This window comes from Pteropus vampyrus, unplaced genomic scaffold, assembly GCF_000151845.1.
Source record: "Pteropus vampyrus isolate Shadow unplaced genomic scaffold, Pvam_2.0 Scaffold4, whole genome shotgun sequence".
In the NCBI taxonomy this organism is placed as follows: Eukaryota; Metazoa; Chordata; class Mammalia; order Chiroptera; family Pteropodidae; genus Pteropus; species Pteropus vampyrus.
Genome location: NW_011888785.1, coordinates 5,621,858 through 5,640,807, shown reverse-complemented (window position 1 = coordinate 5,640,807; position 18,950 = coordinate 5,621,858). Strand labels below are relative to the sequence as shown.

General features: G+C 30.4%; 1 protein-coding gene across 1 annotated transcript in view; it reads right to left on the bottom strand.

The window, feature by feature from the left end:
* Positions 1 to 18,950, bottom strand: part of DGKB (diacylglycerol kinase beta) — a 551,422-nt gene that overhangs the window by 351,860 nt on the left and 180,612 nt on the right. The window contains exon 16 of the mRNA XM_023532508.1: positions 15,945 to 16,019. Within this exon, the coding sequence (XP_023388276.1) occupies positions 15,945 to 16,019 (75 nt within the window). The remainder of the gene's footprint in view (positions 1 to 15,944; positions 16,020 to 18,950) is intronic.

The window sequence follows — 18,950 nt, the reverse complement described above, 5'->3', positions numbered from 1 at the left end:
CAGGGTAGAACATTTGCAGTACCTTACTTATACTTTGGTGTTCTTTTCCTAGAGCATCCCACCTTCACATTCACAATTGTGAGCACTATTTGGGTTATCATATGCATGCCATAAACAGCATTTTGATTTCTTTTGGCTTTTTTCCACTTAGCATTGTTACTAATATATATTCATGTGGTAGCTAAAGTTCTCTTCCAGTGTTGTTGAAGTTATTTAATTTCTACTGCTAAATACCATTTATGTGAAGATGCTTTTTAAAATCAATGTCAATGGACATTTGGATGGTTAGTTTTTTTATGTTCTTATACAAATTGCATCACTGGACATGTGTCCTAGTGTTCATGGCAGTACTACTTTTGGAATAAGGTTTACCTATACACTTTTGTTTCCCAAAGAAGTTTTACTTCAGTTTTACTTTATCAAGAAATTTTATGTGATGGTGTTTATGAGATACGTATTATGGTCTATTATACATTCGTTATGATCTACTGTCATATATTTGTTATGGCCTAGGATCATATATTGATATATCCTAGACCATAACACCACCAGATAGAAATATATATAATATGCATGATATTGCATATATTATATAAATGATATATTAATATAATATAATATTTACAATATTCTATTGGGGTAGTGTGAGATAGGGATCCTTTAACTCTTCTTTCTCCCTCTTTCTCTTTCTACCTTCCTTTCTTTCTCCCTTCTTTCATCTGTTGTGTACAAATTTTTCTCCATGTTTTTTTGATCCATCTTTTCATTAATGAATAATTCAACTTTCTACCATGCAAGCCCTATAATGTGTTAAATTTCCATATATGAGCACATTTCTTTTTGGACTGTCTATTCTGTTTTATTTATTAATTGGTCCATTTCTGTACTAGTATCACTCTCTTATAATTACTATAGCTTTATAGTAAGTTATAAAGCTTATAATTACTATAGCTCTATATCTCATAGAGCATGAAGAATCTAGGATATTATTCCTTCTTTTCTTTCCTATATTCATTTTAAAGTTAACATATATTCTGCAAAAATAAAAAATAAAAACAAAGAAAAACCAATCATAATTTTGATTATAGTTACATTAAGACTATAGATCAATTTTAAGAGAAATAACATCCGTATAATGTTGTTTACTCATCCATGAATATAGTATTGTTCAATTTATTTAGATATTCTTTAACAAAGTTTAAATTTTCTGTTTACAGATCTTGCATATATTTTATTAGATTTATTCTTAGTTGTTTTATAGTTTGTGTTATTTTTAATGTTTTAAAAATTATTTACTAATTTTAATGTTTTTGTTACCAGTGTATATATATTTGACTTTTATATAGATAGCTTAAAGATAGACACATTACTCCTATTTTTTCTATTGCCTATATCTTGTTTATAGATCCATTGGAATTTCCATGTAAACAATTGTCTCATATACTAATAACAATGGTAATATTAGTGGTCTTCAATTTTTATAATAATTGTTATTTCTTTCCCTTATTTTGCTGGCTGGACTACCAATACATTATTGAATTGGAGTATTCATAGAGAACCTCCATATTTTGTTCCTAAATTTAAATGATGTGGTTCCAGAATCTCCCTATTTAGAGTGATGTTTGTTATAGGGATTTTCTTTTTTGTTTCTTTTTTTTGAGTGATGTAACTTTTATAAGGTTAATAAAATTTCCTTTTACTTCCGTTATAGTAATCATTTTTATTATAAATCAATGTTAATTTTTACTGCATCTTTTAAGATGTTGATATGGTTAATACCATTTAATCAGTAATATAGGAATGTATATTTATATATTTTTGCATTTTTAAACAATCCTCACGGTCCTTTCATTTACCTAAATTAGACATTGTTCATTAATATTTTAATAGAGAATTGGATTTGGTTTGATAATTTGTTTAGAAGTTTTGCAGCTAATTTCATGAACACAATAGACTATTTTCCTTCCTGATATCATCTCTAATTTTTTATCAAAATTATTCTCATAAAAATCAATTGCAGAGTATGCCTTCAATTTTTATATTTTGGAAGCATTTGCATAATTTTAGAAGTTCATTAAACTTGGTAGAACTTGCATATAAACTGAACATTTTCTAGTGTATCTTTGATTTCCTTTTTTTAAAATAGTAAGATCTTAAATAATTGCTTTAATTCCTTTAATAATTATTGAAAAAAATTCTTATTTTCTAATTCTTTCTAAATCAGTTTTTGTTAGCTATATTTCTGTATCAACTTGTATATCTCCTCAGTTTTCAAACTCTTTGTTTTTGAAGCCTACAAAAGTTTTTCAAAATATGCCAGTGGCTAAAAATTTTACCATAGAGCTAATTGTTTCTGGTGAAAACCTAACCATCCATTTGACTCACCATTGTTCTTCTACTCCATGATGATGTTTCATCTGTTATTCATTCTTGTTTTCTTTAAAATTTGTCATCATTGGTTCTTCAGCAGCATCCTACCCCCATACATAAACCCCATGTGACTGTCAGACCAGCTTACTCTCTATAAATTGATTGCTAAATGGATTGAAAAATTGACCTCTCTATCTAAACTTCTTTTTCCACTCAATCCATGCTGTTTTTCCTAGAAATTCATTCATTCCTTATTTCATTCATTCATTGAATAGTAGCCATGGAAAACTATTTAATCATTCTGAGCATTTGTTTACTTATCTTTAAAATGGAATTAACACCATCTGTTTTAAGATATAAACAATATGTGTATGCAAAAAAATTACATTATACTATCCATAGGTTATTACTGATTTAATTATTTTTCCTTTCACTAAAAGTTATATATACTTTTTATAGATCAGAGTGACATTCTTCTCTTTCTCCACCTCTCCTACTCCCAGTATTCTGGCAAAATCGTCACCAAGAGACAAGGAAAGCTGGAAGAACAGCAAGCAGAATTCTACTTCCAATCTGGAATGTAGCCATTAATGAAAGACCTGCTTATGCGACTGGGGACAGAAACTGCAGAGAAACACAGCTCTGATTAAGAATGAGCAAATCTGTGAGACTTGGCCAAAGTCAAAAGGCAAGACTCTGAGTGGGCATTCACATTTCACCCATTAAGCTGTAAAGACCAGTAGATGTGACGCTCCGACTTTATAACATCAGTGTTCCTAACAGAGAGGATGAGGGAATGAAGTGTCTGGAAAGATGCTCATTTGTGGAAACTTTAGTAATGTATACTATACTTTTCATCTATCAATTTTAGAGGTTCACTTGCAGAATTAGTAAGTATAAACATTTTGCAATTAAGTAATTATGCATGGTTCCAGAAATTATTTGCGTTGTTTTTATGAAAATTCATTGAAGTTAAAACTTACAATAATTTAATGAAGTGAATTAATTATTTTTGAGGCTTCAATGTTGGTCATGAATGTTCTCCCAGAGCATTTAATTTTTATTCACAATAGCTAAATTTGAAAGAGGCCCTGTGTTAATGAGTGGGTTTAGTAGCTCTGTGTCAAATGCTTTTTTATCACATTTGTTCAATCAGTACAGTCATCACTATATTACACCCTAAAAGAATGTGGGTGGTGATATTATGATGCTTAATGCAACAAAGCAAATTAAAACATTTCATCTAAGATTCAGAAGTCTACTTTCCAATTTTAATAAGTATTAAGATATAATATATTAAAATTTTAGGAAGTTTTCATTTGTGCCTGACAACAGTATTTTAAAAGCACACCAAGAAAACTTAAGAAAGGAGAGAAGCTGCAGTACTGATTCCATAACCGTGGAAAGTGTCTTATAATCAAATTTCTTAAATGACAATATGTAGGAATTTCTTTATGTTCTAATCTCATATTTTGTTATTCTAAGAAAGTAATAATACTGCCATTCAAATATAATTTGGATATATCAGTTAGAAATGAGATTGAATACATGAAAATAAATAAATGCATGGGTACTATACAGTATACATACTATACATTGTATATTATAAAATTATACTATCTGATACTTAGAAGAAAGCAGTGTGAGATTCATAAATATTATTAGTTTAATAATGCTGAATGAATGGTCACAATTGTACATATTTGTATTATTTTTATTGAAACACTATTTGAAAGATCAAAAATGATTTTATCATATGTCATCAATTCTTTTCTTCCTTTTCCTTCCAATTTGTTTAGAAAAAAATAGTTTACTTTGAGAGCTTGCCTTAAGAAAAGGCTGCATTCTGATTTAAGTGTTCTGAGCTAGATAAAAAGCATGCTTGTATCTTATAATTCAGCTCAATTCATATTCATACTTGCATGTACACAGATGCATATTATCCTTACAGTTACAAGATAAGATGTCTTCACAACTGTCTCACTAAAATCAGGTGATTTTTCTGGTTGGCAATGTTACTATTGTTTTAGAAACTATATAGTATAGAAAACAAATTCTTAATACCATCCACCTTATTTTCAAGTACCCAGGCTGCATCTATATATACCTTGGTATCATTGACAGTATTATTGTTGCTGCAGCCACTTTGTAAAAACAATGCATGAAGCAATTATGAAAAAAGTTTTTTCTATAGTCTATAATACAAAACTGGTGGGGGTTGGATTTAATCTTTTTCTCTGAATATTGATAATGTTTGCTTCAAAGTGATGACTTGTCATCAACTGTAATGTGCCTCCCCTATCATTTCTGCTTTAAAACTAATTATAACCATGTCCTCCCATCTCATATTTTCTGTACTCTATTTTGCCAATAAATTATAAAGTTTAGAAAACTATAAAATGTACCCGTTTCAAAAAATTCAGATAGTTTTTGAGGATATTTTATGGAAGATTCATTTAAACTTTTGGGGGTGGGGTAATTCATATTTAGTATAATTTATTTCTATTATCATCATAGCTAGAAATAACTTTCAGAGTATTTAAAAAAATATGTTTTCCAGTGAGTCAATAGTAATTGAAACATTAATGTCATCATCTCTGGAAATCTCAAAAACATCTTTTACACATATGTGTATTTTAGAAGAGAAGGAAAGAGAAGAGAGACAAAGAAAGGTAGAGAGGCAGAGAGAAATGACAAAAAGAATGAGAGACAGAAAATGAGAGAACATTTATTTCTGGAAAATCTATGATATCATCTCATTACATAAATTTAATAGTCTCCCAAATGTAATATGAGTTAGAAAGAAATCAGTAAACAATAGGCTCTGTAATGTGGTCTAAATATGTGTTTCTTTTTTGACTAGTGCACATTATTTTTGGAAAATTAATGTGTTAAAAGGAATATCAAATTCTCTCAAGTCATTTTTGAATGAATAAAAACCAAGTAATACTTAGCTAAAATATACTTGACCTTTTATTGAAACTATTTATGATTTTATTAGTATAGTAAAAGACCTTATTTTAAAATAAAAGTTATTCTGGTATATAGAAAATAGTAACCCTTTTAGGATGTTTTAAATATATATAAATAGAAATTAGTATTTAAAAGCAAAGTAACTGAAGGACATAAAACAACTATTTTGGGGTTTGGAGGATTTTTAGTTATTTTCTCTCATCTATAAATGTAAGAGTTTTCTTCATTAGAATGGAAGGGAGTTAAATCAACTCACTAAATTTACGTACTATATTTAGTGCTACCAATATGCAGTCAAATTTATGGTCTTGTATATGTGTCTCTATCTCTCAAAGTACTTATGTATATGCATCTATTATGTATGTACTAATATATGTATATATTTGGAAATATAATTAAAAATATTTCTTTTAAGTTTGTAAATTACATGACTATGACATAAACAGAACTGACCAACAATTTTGAATTAAAGAATTAAGTGAAAAATACGATAGTTTTAATTTAACCATAAATTATATGTACTTCCTGACCTTTCAAAGAAGTTAACTTGGAAGAATTCATTATTAAATTAGAGTGGATGCTAGAACACCAGGGATAGACCAAAAGAGTCTTAGGTAAACTGAAATATTATTCTCACAGTAATTCTAAGACCCTATGTTATCTGGCCCCTCAGTAATATTCTAATATGCTACTGCTATCCATTCTTCTCCAGGCATCTTGGCCTTCTTACTAATGTTTCCCAATCATGTCAAATAGTTTCTCATCATGATGCTTTTATTCTTGCTCTTCCTTCTGCATTAAATGCTCTTTATGAAAAGGCCAAATGACTTGCTCTCTCATCTCCTTTAGGTCTATACTCAGTGAGTTCTTCCCTGATCAGCCTATTTAAACAATGACAACAACAGAACACTCACGACCATTCTGTTCACCTTCTCTGCTGACATAATGTATTTTTATTAGTTTAATTTGTCTTCCTCCACTAAAACATAAGGTCATGAGGGCAGGAAGTGGTGTCTGCTTCGTTCAAAGTGCGTAGGCAATGCTAAGACTTGTTCCTGTCATCTGGTAGCCACTGAATAAATGTATGCTGAATCAATTTATGTTGTTGTTGTTGCTGTTGTTGTTAAGCTACCGTTTCACTTTTTACGTAGTTGTTGCATCAATAATCTATTTGAGCTTAGACTATACTGTTCCTTGTTATTCTTTCTAATTAAATTACAGGAGCAAGTTACTACAGCATCATTTTTAAAGGATTCTGAGATAATCGTTTACTATGAGTTTATGTATATTTACTCATTGTCATTTAACTGCCTGGAGCTGAGGCTAAAGTGTACCAGGGAACTTGCTGGGCAGGCTTATAATACAGCAAACTGGATAGTCAAATAAAATAGTTTATATTATTTATTAGAAACTTGACTTTTGTAGAATAAAATAAGAAACAGGTTAAAGGATATACACAAATTAATTATTTTTTTTCCCACAACCAGAAGAAAAAAAAATCTTTTAGTGTATCAAGAGAATTTAAAACATGGATCTTTAGTCTAATTGCTATTCAACCAACTACTATTCCTTTATTTGTGAGATGAATAATAAAAGCTCTGATTTTCAACATCTTTTAAATTCATTATGTATTTGTTGGTATACGTGGAAAGTTCCTACAGAAGTTGTAATACCTGAAATGGGAAACTATTCTTTAAAAGAAGCAGTTCTATAATTTTGTTAATTGTAGCCACAAGTTATGGGTTTGTTTGTTTGTTTGTTGTTACTTTTACTAATCTATGCGGTTTTAATATAGAAGCAAAAGTCAACTTTCAAACTGAATCACTCTAGTGGTCAAGGCAAAGAAAGAATTATGCTCACACATTTAATTGGGGAAGGCTCACAAAATCATCTGCATAATATTTTATGATTAATCTTATGGATTAAAGGGTGAATTGAGTGCTTCACTTTTTCATTAACAAAGCAACATTTTTTTGCTGGAAATTTTCAGTAGAGCTGGATTGAATTTTGAAAGACATTTTCTTAGGCTTTTGAGGATTTTATTCAGCTCTCTGACATAACAAAATTCCATAATATGAGAAATATGTAATAAGTCATAAATTCTGGTTCAAGAAGGATTTTATTTAAATAAAATATGGTAGAAATTTTGTAGTATAAAATGAGATTTTAAATTAAAAAAGGAATGAAATCTCTGGAATCTGCTATGTCTTTTCTAAATTATACATTTATTTTAACAGGAGAATATATTCTAAGACTTCAGTATGGAAAAATGTATAAAACTTGGAATGTGTGAATCTGTAGGTTAATATTAAATTTTATTTTTAAAATTATATATGTTTTATATTTAGTTCAGGTACATAAACCAAAAAGTTCCATAAATCACTTTTCTCACATTCACTATACTTAATCATGCTGAACAATCTGGGAAATAATTTACATATTTTAAAAAAGATTTATATTTTATCTCAATTCATTAAATAGTTATCTTTTACTTAAACATTTTAGAGATAATATGAGAATACATCATCTGTACTTCCATGAAGGTTAGAGTCAGAAGGAAACAAGCAATGTTGCAAGTATACAAAAGACTTGATACTAACTTTTCATAAGTCACTAGTTGGTATAACAACTAGAGATGTGCATATTTATATTAATTTGTGAAAAAAAGACTTATTCTGTAAAGACCAGTATATATATATTTTATATTTCATCTTTTCCAACTATTTTGTACCTACGAATAATTTATTCAATTATATCACAGCATGCGTCACCAAGAAGAGACAACTTTTATAGCACAGACTTTAGTTTCAGACATCTTTAAATAGAACAGTTAGAATCAGAATGAGAAAATTTAGATAAAGAGATATAATGCAAACAAACAAACACCAATTTCTGTCTTGAAAATAATTAGAGATAAAACAGAAATGACCAGAGAGTTTTGGTATTTAACAGATAATTCACACTAGGAATTAGCATGGTTTCAATAGATCAGGAAAAGCTTCTACTCCATAAACAAATTGGTTAAATTAAATTAAATTAAATTAAGAAAGGATGAGAGAAGGGATGCATACAAAATGGTTTTAAAATTTCTTGTGGTAAAGAAGATAAATTGGGGAGAAAAAGAAAAGTAAAAGAATAGCTGCAGGCTCAAGGTGGCTGATGAAATTATATATATATATATATTTTTTTTTAAGGATATTGTAGCATTAGAAAAGTAAACCAGAAATGGTGATAAAATTAAATCACAATGGGTATTAGATTAGTACAGAGACCTTACAGAAAAGAGCAATTTACAAAGCAATGCATTAAAGAGAACGACTGCAAAAGGAACTCTCCTAGCAGACCAAGGATCAGGGACAGCATACATAGAAACAGGGAAGGGAGGAGTGATAGCAAGTGAGCAGGTCAGCCATGAGATTAATTGAAGGATTATAGCATAGTCTGGCCAGGGTCCCCATTCAGAACAGCTGCCTGTGGCATTTGCCCTTAGGATAACAACAGAGGAACAACTGTCTAATAGAAGTGCAGGTAGGCCACTGGGGATGCAGTGTGCGCCTTGGTAGCAGAGAGAAACAGGGCATATACCCATAGTAATCAAGATGAAATAAGAAATTCAGTGCAATTCTATGCAAACTCATATTTGAAAAACTTGAGACGTTACTTAACACATTGGAGAGAGTAAATGTCACTCAAATTTGAGAGAATAATTAGAATCACAGTATATAAAACAATCTATTTTAAGAATCAGAAAATAGATTAATGTAGCAAAGAAAAGGATAGAAATACTCTAATATATCTATCATTTCATTATATATGAAGTACGTCAAATCAGTGATGAAACAGTGGATGAATGAATAGCTTTTGTTGGGACAACTACGTTTCAATCTGACATAAAGAAAGTGTTCCATTCCTACTTCACCCTAATCTATCAATGCATCTCTAAGAAAAATACAATCTTTAGAGGTTAAAGGTTATAAATCTAAAATAAGGTGTAAAATTAATAAAAGATATACACAGGAACATTTCAGTAATCTTGGTTTGTAAACAGGTTTTTCTAAAACAAAATCAGCATAGAATTAATTAGTAGATGACAATATTAAATGTTTATATGGTCAAAAAATATATAAATTGAAAACACACAGAACAAACTAGAAGAAAACATCTGCAACAGATATAAAGATAACATTAATATTTGTACAATGGGATGTTAAAATGAACATGAAAAACACAAATCAAAAGGAAAGTGAGCAAATAAAAGTACATAAGTTTCATATAAGAAATATAAAAGTTTAGTATATTTAAGAAAAAATGTTTGGAGCATCTATGGTTTTGGACTTATTTTACTGTGAGGAAACATACTGATGAATTCATTTTTGATAGGTCTATCTAACAAGCAAACCAACTATATTGATCCAAGCAATAGGATAGGCATGTGGCCAAGGCTAGGGAAATGAGACACTTTTTCTCTGGAGTTTAAATCTGAATTTTAATCTTGGAGACACCAACGGGGGTTGCTGATTCATCCCTACATGGCAATTTGCAAAAATGGTAGTACGAGAAATGAATAGGTTGTTTAAGAATTTATAGTGATTGTTGTAAATTTAAATAGGAAGTTACTCTAACTGTAGCATATCATTATGACCTATAACACCTATTTATACAGCAATTGATCTACTAAATCAGTTGTTCTCCATGCTTCTTCGACATAATCAGCTGTGGAGCTTTTAAGAAATTCAAGTACCTGGGCCCAACTCTCAGATAATCTAATTCTGGCTGCACTCTCCACTTCTCCTTCAACTTAGACCTATGCTCACATAGAGATTTCTCCATTCCAACATTTTAGAATAAAAAAAAAAACTGGTTTACCAATGATGCTTCATGATATATCAGAAGTAGCAAGAAGTAGACAGCTGTGGCAGTACAACTACACTGAGAGTAATTTGAGGACAGAAAAGAACACATTTTGACAAGTGGGCAGTATTTCAAACAATAAGATTTTCTGTCTACCTTTTCTGGAGAGAATGATGCCCAGAGTTTAGTAAACACACAAATTTCACAGTGCTTGCTAATAATATATTTTATACTATGATGGACTTGGAAAGAACAAGAATGGAGAATTAGTGATGAAAGGTAAATTTATACAACCGAATTTCTCAGAAGGAATATCTATTGGGACTAAAGATGTCCCAAAGGAATGCCAGTCAGCATTTATGCTTAGTTACTCCCAGTGAGTGTTTTAAAAGCACATGTTCATGTTTGTGGAAACAATGGAAGAGGTTAACAACACCGATTTATCTTCAACAAGAAGGGTAGTTACTGACTCCGGAATACTCAACTGTCATCAAAGGAACCAACGAGTGAATTCCAATATGTTACTGTACCTCAAGGGAATCTCCCAGCTACTTAGGAAAAGCCTAAATTCACTGGACCCTTTCCATAATGGAAGTGCGGCCATCTGCCTCACTGAACTAGACATTTATTCTAGCAATTAGATTTATTTTTCCTTCCCATTATGTCTTTGTCACTGGTCTTAGCAATTGCCTTACTGAATGCCTTATACACTATCATAGTGTCTCACATATTGCTGCCTCCCATCAAAGAATTTATTTTATAGAGGAAAATAAAGGCAGTAAGCTGATTCCTGTGGGACTTAAAAGGCCTTCTTGTATATTTTATCAGGGAGAAGCAGTTAGTTAATAGAATATTGACATAGCCTGTTGAAGACTTGGTCTCTTGAATAAGTGGGGAACACTTATACGGTGTAGTGCGTGCTCTGAACTATAAGATGTTCTTTACCCATGTCAAAAAAGATGGTTCTGGGACCACGAGGTAAAGCTTGGGTAAAGAAACTTACAATTACACTTAAGACTCTCTGTGAAGGTTAATTTTATGTGTCAAGTTGGTTGGGCCATGGGATGTCCAGGTAGTAATCAAACATTATTCTGGGTGCTTCAGTGAAGGTGTTTTTGGATGAGAGTAACATTTAAATTGATAGACTTTAAAGCAGATTGCCCTCCCGCCATAATGTGGGTGAGCCTCGTCTAATCAGTTGAAGTTCGAAATAATACAAAATTCTAACGCTACTCCAGAAAGAGAATCCTCCAGCCTGATAGCCTTCAAACTGAGACAATGGCTCTTCCTAATTTTACAACAGCTTATCAGCCTTTAGATTCAAACTGGAACATCGACTCTATAGATTTTTGAACTTGTCAGCCTCCATTAACATGCAAAATCCTTATACTAAATCTCTCTCTATATCACTTACTAATACACCTACTTTCAAAAATTTGCTTTCCATCCCCTTGGTTTTGAAATCATATAGTTTATTTATTTATTTATTTATTTATTTATTTAACAATGTTTTTATTTTTCAAATATAGTTGAGATCTAATATTATTTTATATTAGTTTTAGGTGTACAGTGTAATGACTAGATATTTATGTAACTTATGAAATGATAACCTTGATTAGTCTAGTACCCACTCCTAGTACCCACTCAGCACCATACATAGTTATATTATTGACTATATTCCTTATGTTGTACTTTACATTCCATGTCTATTTTGTAACTACCAATTTGTACTTTCTTTTTTTAATGATTTAGATGTTTTAACCCCAAAGCAAAAAATGCTACCATATGAGACAATAAAGTTTTCATTGAATTAGAAGCTGAAACTGACACCTAGACATTTTGAGGCTCTTCATACCACAAGACAAACAGGAAAAAGAAAGATATGACGTTAACTTATAATTGACTTTGATTCCCAGCGAGAAATAGATTTGCTGTTATACAATGGAAATAGGAAGCATTAATAGGATCTCTACTTCTATCATTGGTTAGTCATTAAAGGCTGTATGTTACTGTTTGTTACATACAGTAACAAACAACTGCAAATCTTAGTGGCATTACTTAAGAGGCTTATCACTCATTCTATGGGAATCATGAGTAAGCAGGGGTGAGGAAGGGCTCTCTCTCCCTGTTTCCACTTTAATATCCAAGCTAACAAAAGAGTCATTTCTAGTATACTGCTGGTTACTGTAACAAGGAAAAAAATGTGAATAATCTACCTTCTGACTAGTTTATTATGAAATAAATCATTATGGCTTCTCAATACTTATAGTTAAAGAAAAACAATAAAATCAAGGTCTGGGAAAATATCTGGACATATTTGATAGATAGCTCTAATACTGTCATATACTGCCATGCCTATCAGTACAGGTATGTGAGAGACTAATTTGCCCTGTAAAAACAAGATTACCAAAGTCTCAAATTTAGCAGGTAAAAATACTTAGGTCACTGTGCTGCATAAAAATTTCTGCAGAGCTGACATATAGGCAGGAAAAATGTTTTGTATTTCAGCTATAATTTTCAATCATTTGCAAAACCAGGACTATAGACTTGACATGTTTTCATTCTTTATATTATTAAAAATAATGTTTAATTAGTTATCTTTTAAAATTTTATCCTTATATTTCCTTATTTTTGACTAAATTGATGAAAAGAGTGGAGACAATAGTCATCTCCAGAGATATTTCGAAAGAACCAGAACTTGTTTGAAGCCGACTATAGTAAGTATATGAGAGCTTGGTTTGTTTCCATTTTAGGATTATAAGAGTATGTTTTTCGTTATTTATTTAGCAGAAGCAATATGTTGACTGATATAATTGTTTTCAATTTACATGTTTAGAAAAGAAGGGATAATGGACAGCCCAGTGACTGGAATGTGGTGAACTCTTATTGTTTATTCCCACCAAGAATTCATCTTTCATTCCCAGGTTATAGCATCCTCATTTGCCTTTGAGGAAATAAACTATTTGGATTCAATCTTGACAAGACGGTCAGTCGAGATGTCCCATTTGCAAACTAGCTAAGGTTCTAGCATGGGAAACGAGACCAATAAATATGCTTCTCTCTGGGGTTTGAATCTTGAACAGAGAGTAAGTGTACCAAAAGCAGTTAGAATCAATTCCTCTCAGCAATAATTCCCATGAGACATTGTCCTTTTATTCCTGCTGTTCTGTTTCCTAAAATTGTCTTGATCCCTGTCTTTTCTGAAACGGTTCTTCATTTTTCCATTAATTTTATGAGCAACTTCATAATTCTCCAGTAAACTTTATTTTAGATACGTCAGTGTACATTTCTGTTGTTTATAGAAAAGTAAATCTAATTAATGCCATATTTAAGTTTATAATTGATCAGAGACTTGCAAATAAAAATGATAGGGATAGATTTTCATCTCTCATATTGGACAAAAAATAGAAATTGCTAAAGATAGCCAATTTAAAGGAGGTCGTGAAAAATAAGCATTTTATGTTGCTGCTAAGATCGCAACCTCAGTACTAATGTTTTGCAAAGCACTTTGGCAGAACCCTACGCAATTAAATTAAAATATTCTTAACTAAGCAATTCTACCTATATCAACCTGTTCAATAAAAATTTTAAATACACTTTTTAAAAAACATATATAATTTGATAATTGTTAACAGCATATTCGGTAATAATTTACAAGTACAGGTATTCTAAGTGCTTATCAATAATGGCAGAGCTAAAAACTATGGAATATTCTATAGCTCTTAAAAATAATAAAACTGATCAATAAGGACTGAACTCAATATTTGTCATATGCTTCTGAGTATAATAAAAGAATTACTCCAAGTTATGTAAAAAATCAACTTATCTATAAAACATACATGTGTCAGTTAGTATATGAATGCATTATATATATGAATATAGATGTAAATACATTATATACATACATTAAGTTTTATGTTTATAGGAAAAGTTCTGGGAGGATATACACAAACAATTCACAATGATAACCCCTAAGGAGTGGTATTGCTTGAAGTTGGGACTTTAACTTATTTTACTTTCTAAACAATATTCATCGTAGTGTGGATTTTTAAAAGTACAAATATTACTTTTATTTTTTCAATATATTAAAATAGAGGAAAAAAAGATGCCAAAAACTGAAAGAGTGAAAGGAATCATGCAGTATATATTTAGAGTAGAGAAAAAATGAAATGAGAAAACAAGGCTAAAATCAATGTTATTGCAGTATATTTCACAGAGCCACAAAGTAGTCATGTTATTTGTAATTATTAATTAATATTACTATTAACAATATTGATAACAATTGTTAATGATAATATTGATAGCATTAACAGGACATATTATATGATAAGCAAATTTTTATATGCTTCATAGGCATCAACTCATTTTACTTCAGAACTATTGTATAAGGCAGCTAATATTTTTCTCATTTTACAGAAAAGATCAAGAAGGCACTGAGAGATTGTTATAAGGCTTGTAATTAGCAAAGTCAGCAAGCATTGCATTCAATGATGAAACACAAACAAATCTTAGGTTTTACTAGGCCTGGGTGTAGCTAAGGGGTCTTGGAATAGCTAAATTTTTGAATGCATAGTTCCTTAATCCTGCAGAATAAGAGTTACTTCTTTGAAGTTCAGGCTATGAAAGAACAAGAAAAAGAGCTATCCTGTCTGACCTTCTGTGTTAATATCAAGACTTTACTTTTGTTTGGCTTTATCTAGATAGTGGCTTCCCGTGTGGCTCACATAGCCAATAATCTGTTCATGATCCTTTAGATTCTGGAGTTTGGAGCTTGACAAAAGTATTGTTCTGAACTAAATTCCTCTGGTGAGCCTGCCTTTTACAGCAAGGAGGTTCCTCAGATCACTGCTCAGCATTTGAAAACTGGCCTTGGACAGCAGGCAGCAGGGAGTGGAAGAAAGAGATGAATATAATTGTGGGAGCCTATGTTAATAATTGTATTGTATTTATATTTATTTAACATAGACACATTGATAGAAATTTTATTCTGAGCATTTAAGAGTACAGACAATTTCAATATTTGGTTTCTAGTTTCTGAGAATAACCTAAGGGACTTATTTAATCAAACTGGCTTTTTTTTAAAAACATGAACCTTTTGTAAGGCTTATAGATCATTTGTTCACTCAGCTGGTCTAACGTTTATTCTCATGTTGAAAGAGACAAAACAGGTCAGTGGAAGAAGATGACATTAATTAGTTAACTAGGCCAAATTAATGACAATTTATTTCAGTGACTACTTATGACATCAAAAGTATATGGTTTCTGTTAAAAAATTATTTTATTTTACTGCATATTACCTATCAACAATACAGTATAGAGTGATAGCTATTAGATTTGGTAAGTAGGAATTATAAAATCATACGATGATTGTGATTCTTTTTAACTAGTTTTTTCTTTACTCTGTAGATTTGTATTCTATATTTACGAATAAAGGAGAATAGTTGTTCAGATAGTTTTGAAGTTTAAGCACCCAGCTAGTGCATGTATATATATTTATGTGTGTGAATATTATTAGCTTTAGAATTAATTTACTTCACACTATTTAGAAGGGAGAAAAAACTGCTCGAAACAGGCTTTTGTGAAAAACAGCACTTGCATTGATTTCTCTTGTGTAGTTTATTTTCAACACTTTTTCGTATATTGATATGGTTGCTGTATTCAAATAACATTATTTCTAGGCATGTCAGGCTGCTTATTTAATTAAGTAGTATTAAATGAGTTAATGGTAATGATGTTATCCTTGGACTTACCCTGGCATTGGTCCATTTCCAGCAAGACTGTAAACCTGACGAGGATTTAGTAGATATTGGAATTTTCTGTAAATTCTATAAAGATGAAAATATCGAAGAAAAAAAATAAGAAATCTGGTGATACTCCCAAATTTTAAAATATATAGCACTCTTTAATGTTGTAACCATACAGTTGTAATTATATATGTTTATGAAATTTGTATCAATATTAGAAGTATAAAATTTCAATAGGAACTAAAGTTTCTTTTAAAAAGAGGCTTAGCAGTAATTATAAAGGTGATAAACTTATAAATTAGAAATAATGATACTTGCATTCTAAATATGCATATGTATTTAGAACATTATCCTGCTTTTATGTTATTTAGCTAATTAGATTTCAAATAAATATTTTAATATTAGTATAAAATTACTTAAATATCTTCTCTTAACATATCCTTGTGAAATTTATAGGTTATGGGGCCAGCCTAATAGAGATGAAAACTATCTCTCCCACATAGAAATTTAGATTATGCACTTTGTATGTATACAAGCAAATAATGTGACCTCATCTGCCTATTTATTTCACATAAACAATCATCTTGATCAGTCAGCTCATAAAATTGCTGAACTGTTTCAATAGTACATGTTAAATAATTTATTTTTTCCTGAAAGAAATCAATCTTTGTATAATAAATACAATGAAGTGTTTCTAAGTACACATATATCTCACATCATTGGAAGTCTTAGACAAAATAATAAAAGTGAAGAAATGTATTTAGATTTTTAAAATTATTTTCACATACATGTAAAAATGTTACTGTATATTTTATAAACACATTTATAAAATTGTGTTCCTACCAGGTCTACTGATGGAAACTCTCCAAATGCACAATGCAATATGTGCTTATATCCCTCCACTTCAAATCCAGAATAACCCTCACATTCTAGATCTTGATAATTCATATCATCTAGTGTCTCAAGAAAGATCTTAGTGTCATTCTCAGCACCTCCTTTTTCCCAGCACCTAAACCTGATTATGGACAATCCTGCACCTTCCATCTGAGTAATGTCTATCAAACCTGACTATGTACGCCATCCCCATGCCTTAATTAAGGCTTTCGAGCTCTCTCGCCAGTTATATAAAAATCTTGCCTATCCAGCCCTCTTCTATACCGCTATTTAAGTACAGTCATGCTGTTTCCATGATGAAAAGTTCCTGTGTCAAGTTATTTATAATATAAAATATTTCATTATGTTTAGAATAGTTTAGGTCTCATTTTTACCCTTCCTCCCTTAAATTTTAATCTTAGTGAATATCTCCTGGTTCCCCCCAAAACACCACGCCCTTTCACAAATCTGTCTTTCTTCTTTCACCTGCCTAACATTGACTTATATCAGAACCAATTCAAAGCTACCTCTTTTCAAAGACCTCCGGCTTAAGAAAGAGTCATTTTTTCCTCTGAACTTTCCTAATACCTTTATTTAAAACATATCCAGCTTAGCTTTTACCATGTGGAATTGCAAAATATCTACTTGTGTGCCTGCTTCCCTGCAGGACTGTGTTGTATGTCTTTCATCCTCAGTACCTTGCAGAGTTTGCATTCTGCTCAGGCATTGCTGCCTGAATGATGATTTGTGACCATTTTCATACTTGTTGATTGATATGGGAAACGTTGTATGAATATGTGATTCTGTGACCTTTTCTACATATCTAACATATCAAAGTCAAAAAAGCCAAAGTATTTTGAAAGAAAAATCCTGAATGGAATCTCATTGTTTGTAAAAGATTCCTCTTATGCATTCAGAAAAATTTACATTCTTGTTCATAATAGATCTTTTTGAAAACATATTTACATTTTCTTTTACTTTAAATGGTCCCTGTTAGTGCATAAAAGACAAGCAATAAGTGAGTGTGCATATAGGAGCACTCAAGTATCCGCCCACCCCATTAAGTTTAATTATATTATGACTTTAGTGTATCTATATGATTTTTTTTAATTTAAAGAAAATTATTTTTATGTGTGAGAAAAAGGATAGAGAGACATTTAAGAACGGTATTCTACACGGTTAATGTTATCTTAATGTGAGGGAAATGATTTCTCCTTCATAATATATTTTTTATTTTTTTCTCTTGAGACTTAATTTGTGTCTAATTCCAAACATGAATTTAAGTCTTATCTAATTCTTTGAGAAGAGTTGTTTTTTTCTTCAAGATATCCATACAGCAGACAGACTGTTAGTACTAGAGAAAATAATTTAGTATTACTTTTAATTACTATTTTATATCTCTATAACTGAGGCAACTATTTTCTTTAATAAAGCATTATAAATATTTTAATTATTAAGCAACTATTTACTTAAAATAATTTCTATCATGTTTAGCAGAGTTAAATAAAATATAACTATATGTTGATAAAAACATTTTAAACAGAAATAATATTTTGTTGATTAGAAAATGAAGAACATTCTTAATTTCATTGAAATACAACTGGAAAGTTAAATGGTAAGAAATTACAAAATTTTATTCATGGAAACATTTAAACTTCACTATTTGGTAAACTACAAAGGTAATTTCTGTTTTATTACCACAGTGTTTGGGTTAGTGCTTTTATCTGATTGCTCATTTATTAGCTGAGATTAGTAAAGACTTCTAGAAATTATTAAGGCAGATACAGTTACATTATTATCACTATCCTCTTTAGAGGGATATATGATTTACTCCTCAATTTGGTAATTTTCAGATTTTTATTAAATATGACTAAATCGTTAACTCATTAGAAAAACAAAATTTTGTGTTATCAGCCAGAATATTGAGATACTTGAGAATGAAGCTATTATTCAGATTAAGTTAATTGTGCTTCTTCAAGAAATACAGCATCATGTTCTCCAAAATACACATGCAGAAAATCATTATAATATATTTTGTCTAGAAGCTGAATATAAATTCTGTTTCTCATTACTGGGTTAAGAAAATTGGTTCTCTAAATGATTGCAAATTTTTCATGTAGATATCTAGAAGAATTGCTG